Below are 5692 nucleotides of genomic sequence, written 5' to 3'. Positions count from 1 at the left end.
GGGGGGGGGGGGGGTGACTGACTATTGCAGCTTTTCCCTAATATCGACTGTGTTATCATTGCGTTTTATCGCGATTTATCGTGCAGCCCTAATTATCATGTTGAAAACGGTTGTGCTGCTTCATATTTTTGTGGAAACCGTGACACATTTTCATGACTCTTTGATAAATAGAATTTATTAAAAAAATTAAAAAAAACATTATAAATGTCTTTACTGTCACTTTTAATCAGTTTAATGCATCCTTTATGTCCTGTAAATTCTCTCAATTCCCTCATATCAGCACTGCCAGATAATTTTCGACCCTGGATCCAACCCACTAAAAAAAAACAATGAATGTTTTTACAGTCCAAATAGGAGCGCATATCACAAAACAAATTGTGAGTGCATAAGACAAGGGGCTCACCACTAGACACCATCCAGCTGACGCAATAGCGAGGGAAGACCGTCTGAGGATCATCGCTGTAAGTCAGCAGGTAATCAAAGCCATTCTGTTGAGGAAAGATAACTAGCTTAAGACGGCAAACTAATACCAACCGGAGACAGACTGACACACAGGAGATTCCCTATTCTCACCTCGTCAAATGACCTGTGTGGGCGGATGACCATCTTGGACTGGTAAGAGTGAACTCGGACAAACTCCTGGGTTTCTGGGACACTGGGGTGTCTGACGGCTCTGAAAAGAGAAAGAAGGCACACTTAATATAAAGAACACACTTCAACCAATTAACACTAATTATAATGTCACTAAATAATGCCTATAAAATGGCACCAACAGTTACCTGGAGACTAAGGTCATTAAGTTATTCTCCATGTCAACATGATACCGGCGCATGTAGACATAGTCTCTGGAGTACATGGGATACTGCACAGGAAAGGTCAACAAATTATAACATCAATGACTATTAAACACTGTAAATACTAACAGGCATGTTGAAGTAGCTGTTACAAATGTACATTTATTCCATATATAAATACTTATGTAAAATACCCTTTACTTCGTTTTTTTAAGCCAATCACTTTGCATGCTTAAAAAATAAAATGTCAGTCTATTAGGATTTTGAAGTTTTGTAACTTCTTAAATAAGGAATTCTTTAATGCAAATAAATCCAGCATGGCAGATTGATGAAACACGACAGAAAAAGAAGATTAAGCTTAACGGCTTTTATATCTTCAGTCAACTAGTACTAGATTACACTTCTATTAATTCGACTCAGGCCCACTCATTGCAAAAATCACAAGGACGTTTTCTTGTTATGACAGCATGCAGAGGAGAACTTGATTCAGAGCTTACTGGAAAATGCGTCGCCCAATGAATGACCTCGGTGCCTGTGTTGACGTCCCTGTCCACCATGTCCAGTTTGATAACCAGCGCGTCCCACTTCTTTCTGTACTCTGTGTCCAACTGGAGTAAAGGGAAATATTTGGGAGTCTAAATATAACATTCAAATACCAACAGCAGATACCAACCACATGCATACACACCAAGTTATGCCTGAATCATGTAACTGGGTTGCCAACTCTCGCATTTGGCGTGAAACACAGATGCAGTCTCAGGCCACCACACTACATCTCACACCAAATAACAAGACAACACAAAATGCATTTGAATGACCCAGATTTACCTAGCCTTATCGCCAAATGACTACAGCCCCATTGACTTCCTCTGCCAATGCATTGATGAAATTAACAGTTGGATAAGCCAGAACTTTCTTCAGTTAAACATGGAAAAAAACTGAAGTTATTGCATTTGGAAACAAAGATGAAGTTCTCAAGGTGAATGCATACCTTGACTCTAGGGGTCTAACAACTAAAAATCAAGTCAGGAATCTTGGTGCGATTCTGGAGACAGACCTTAGTTAAACTAAATCAGCATACTATCATCTCAAAAACATTGCAAGAATTAGATGTTTTGTTTCCAGTCAAGACTTGGAGAAACTTGTTCATGCCTTTATCACCAGCAGGGTGGACTATTGTAATGGTCTCCTCAGTTTCTTAACGGTTTTAAATTAATTTTAAACCTCTAAAATCAATTTTTAAATCATTTTCAAAGTTTTAAAATTTTCTTGTTTTATTGTTATTATTATTTTCTTTTCTTTTATGTAAAGCACTTTGAATTACCACTGTGTATGAAATGTGCTATATAAATAAACTTGCCTTGCTCCAGTGCGTAACTTATATAACATAAGTCACATGCATATTCCCATTGTGTGAAACAATATCTAAGTGCATGCAGGTCGTGTTAAACTTCAAAGATGCGCATGTATGCATATCCGATAGGAGTGCAACAGAATAAAGAACGCAATAATTTAGATAAAAATATTATGATTTTCACCAAATATTTGTTGCTGAACATCAAATTTATATAAGGAAGTATATATAGGAACAGTCCCCTATATTTACAGGAGAAATAACAACAGTAAAATGTTATTCATGTGTTCAGAAGAGTAAATGTGTGCCAGCAGAACATCTGACCATTGAGCTGGTAAAACTGTTTTTTCTTAATTATGTATAATTTAGTGATTTTAAATGGTCTTGCTTGCTTTTTTAATTATTATTTATAAATTAGTCTGTAGGACATATGACTTGCTCGTCCTTCTCCAGATATACTAGGAAGATAAACAGCACGGAATTGAGTGTTGAAAAGTTTCTTTAAAATAAAACAGTGTATTTTGTAGAAAATTAACCTTAATTGTTAAGATGAAACTAAAATGCAAATGGTTGCATCCTCAAAACCTCATATAGGTGCCTGTGACTGGTTCAGATCATGTCATCAAAATCTCACTAAAGCCAGGTAACCAAAGCTGGCAACCCTGCATGCAAGGCTTTGGAAGCTTGAACGGATGTAGTTTTACTTTGTCTTGCTGTAATAATTGGGAGTTTAATATCAAGTCCAATTATTTAGTACCTGAACATTGAAGAATTGCCGGGGGGTGACATCTGTATATGAACCAAACACTGTAAAGAGAGAACCAGTCATGTAAATCCATTGTTTGAACAGGACTGGATAAAGTCACTTTGATGATCAGTTAAATTTGATATGAAGGGGTCCTTCAAAGTGCATGTGCCATTGCAAAGATACCCTTTTCACAAAGCCATTCAAGTCTCACATGAATTTACAAAAATGTATTTATTACTAATGAAGGACACAATAAATACATGCTATCATAATTCAAAACGTACCTCTGTATTCAAAAAGATGGCTACCCTGGATGGGTCTCCTCCAAACTCGGACGTTTTTCTTCTCCACGACCACCTCCCAGCCTGGATCCCCATGCACGGCTGTCTTTGGGTTCACATTCTGGCTTCTCACCGACTCCAGTGCCTGCAGCTCCCACGCACACCTAAAGCACAAGTTCAGACAAGTTGACTTAACCACAATAAATGCATAAACAAGAAGATAAAATGATACCAAACGTGTTAAAAATAAGTTCAAATAACATCTGGCTAAATTGCGCCTCTCCCCTCATCAAAGCCACGCCCTCTAACAGCCAATCCGATGCCATAACACCTAAACGTGAAAAGTGATCGACAACTAGAGAGCGTTTCTGACTGGTTAATAGAAGGGAGAGGCGCTATCTGACCTGCACAGCAAAGGCTTAATATCAGATAATAGCGGCGTCTTGTTTCCAAAATTACAAATAGCACCATATGAACAGTCCAGAAGTGAGGAAAGTACCTTCTCAGCTCATCATCTCCAATCTTCTCGTCTTCCCACATGAAGACCCCAGCCAGGGCTGCTAGGAGTTTTCCAGTGTGGGCGTGTTTGCTCTGCAGGCGCCGCCATATGTTGCCCACCAGTGTCCACCTGCTCCTCTCAGAGTACAGGTTTGAGTACAGCTCTCCGATCTGAAGGGCCCTTCTCAGCCTCTGGCCCGTCACAAAACTACAGTGGTTGGCGAATATAGACAACAGTCTCTCCTCCTTCTTTTTGTCGCAGGCCAGCTTGTTCGTTCCCCTTCCTGCTTTTTGGATCCATGTCACCAGCAGGCCCACGCGCTCACCCAGCCACGACAAACTCCACGATTTGCTATTTATAGCACCACTTGGTTTAAAAGTGCTAAAGCTTTGCAATCGGACAGCTCTGGCCCCTATATTGCACACGGGGCGATGCTGGATGGAGGGGAACATCTTTGTTTCTAGAACCACGACTCGATGATTTCTAGATTTGGCTTTGAAGTGCACTTTTAATGTGCCCTGAATTAGCTAAAAAACAAAGGTTTACTATACAAATGAGTTCCCATGTATTGATAGGACTGAGACAAGTGCAACGCAATGTCAAGTTGACATGCACTAGCGATTATCTGGCAAAATAGTTAACGACAGGGTTTAATGGACAACTAAAATGCACGAGAGCATAATCAATTGTTTTTTTTCGTATTCTAATCTCATATTATGAGACGCTATTTTAGTAATCCACTAGATAAACAAACAGTTTGCGAATAACTGACGAACGTGGTTAGTTAGCTAGCCAACATTCAATGACATGCGACCGCGAGCAAACTGCGACGAAAACAACTCGAATGTTTTCAACGGTATGTCCTACCCGGTATTTTATGACAGATAAACTGATTTTCGTATTCCTATCGTTAAATTAATCTGACGTTTATCCTCCTGCGTTAGCTTCATGCCCTCACACCTCTCTAGTGGAGTGCGAGTTGCGTCAAACGTGACTATTGGCCACGCCCTTCTCAGTTTTTACGAGTTTCTATTGGCTGTCTCTTACGTCGAGGATGCGCCTCTCATTCTAATAGGGTAATAAGGCTGTCTGTCTTCGTTGGTCGCCACCCTGGATCAACCAGCATGTTCACATGCCTCACCTTAAATCAACCCATGGTAAAGGTCCTCTACAACTATAAGGTTAAACAGATTTACCACGTGTCTACTCCGTGCTGTAAGTACACATATGTACACTACCAGTCAGAAGTTTGGACACACCTACTAATTATTATTTATTATTATTATTATTACTACCACATTTTATTATTCGTCATATTTTGGAGTAATAGTTAAGTAATAGTTACGTAATTAAATATTAAGTAATATATTTTGTAAAATTCATGCGTAGACACAGTCTATATTTTTCTACTAAACTTCAGGCATTTACTATCTATCTATCTATCGATCTGTCTATCTATCTATCTATCTATCTATCTATCTGTTAATAAAGAATAACAATTTGGTCCCTCAGTAAATTCTCTTTGCCACCTTGAAGAATTCTCAGTTACTTTAAAGTGTAGACGGCCGGGAAGTAAGAAAACACACAGTCAAATGTATCCTCAATACTTCAATTTATTCATAGAAATACAGATATTATATAGGCATATGTCGAGGGGAGTTTCATCCTCTTAACCAATGAGGATATGAATAACATACACGTAGGATCTTTGGCCAAGAACATGTGTTTATATAAAATGGCCACATGTACAGAAAAACATGGACATATTAGGAATAGACTTTTGCGAAGAATGCTGAACTGTCTTCAGAGTTTCTCTCGAACTCCTTTACCCTTGTAGTCCTAACATTCATGTCCTTATTGGGGCCTTTAAACCAAGAGAAGCTAATGTAAACATTTAAGCATGCATACTTCGCATATAAGTAAGACATATTTAAAACATAATATCAAGAGAGAGAGATGCATACAGAAGGGGGGATTCAGAGAGAATACGTTGTATATATAGAAGACTGAGAGAGA

General features: G+C 38.7%; 1 protein-coding gene across 1 annotated transcript in view; it reads right to left on the bottom strand.

Annotated features, from left to right (window-relative positions):
* stard7 (StAR related lipid transfer domain containing 7) overlaps positions 1-4665 on the bottom strand; it is a 6433-nt gene extending 1768 nt beyond the window's left edge. Inside the window, exons 1-7 of the mRNA XM_016253125.1 lie at positions 3677-4665; positions 3181-3341; positions 2906-2955; positions 1292-1402; positions 780-862; positions 574-673; positions 404-488 (exon numbers count right to left, since the gene is read on the bottom strand). Coding sequence (XP_016108611.1) covers positions 404-488; positions 574-673; positions 780-862; positions 1292-1402; positions 2906-2955; positions 3181-3341; positions 3677-4128 — 1042 coding nt within the window. The 5' untranslated portion in view covers positions 4129-4665. The remainder of the gene's footprint in view (positions 1-403; positions 489-573; positions 674-779; positions 863-1291; positions 1403-2905; positions 2956-3180; positions 3342-3676) is intronic.
* Between the last annotated feature and the right edge of the window lie 1027 nt (positions 4666-5692).

The sequence above is a fragment of the Sinocyclocheilus grahami genome, unplaced genomic scaffold (genome assembly GCF_001515645.1).
Source record: "Sinocyclocheilus grahami isolate Dianchi unplaced genomic scaffold, SAMN03320097.WGS_v1.1 scaffold1159.1, whole genome shotgun sequence".
Lineage (NCBI taxonomy): Eukaryota > Metazoa > Chordata > Actinopteri > Cypriniformes > Cyprinidae > Sinocyclocheilus > Sinocyclocheilus grahami.
The sequence above is the reverse complement of the archived record's forward strand: the minus strand, read 5'-3'. Positions and strand labels throughout refer to the sequence as shown.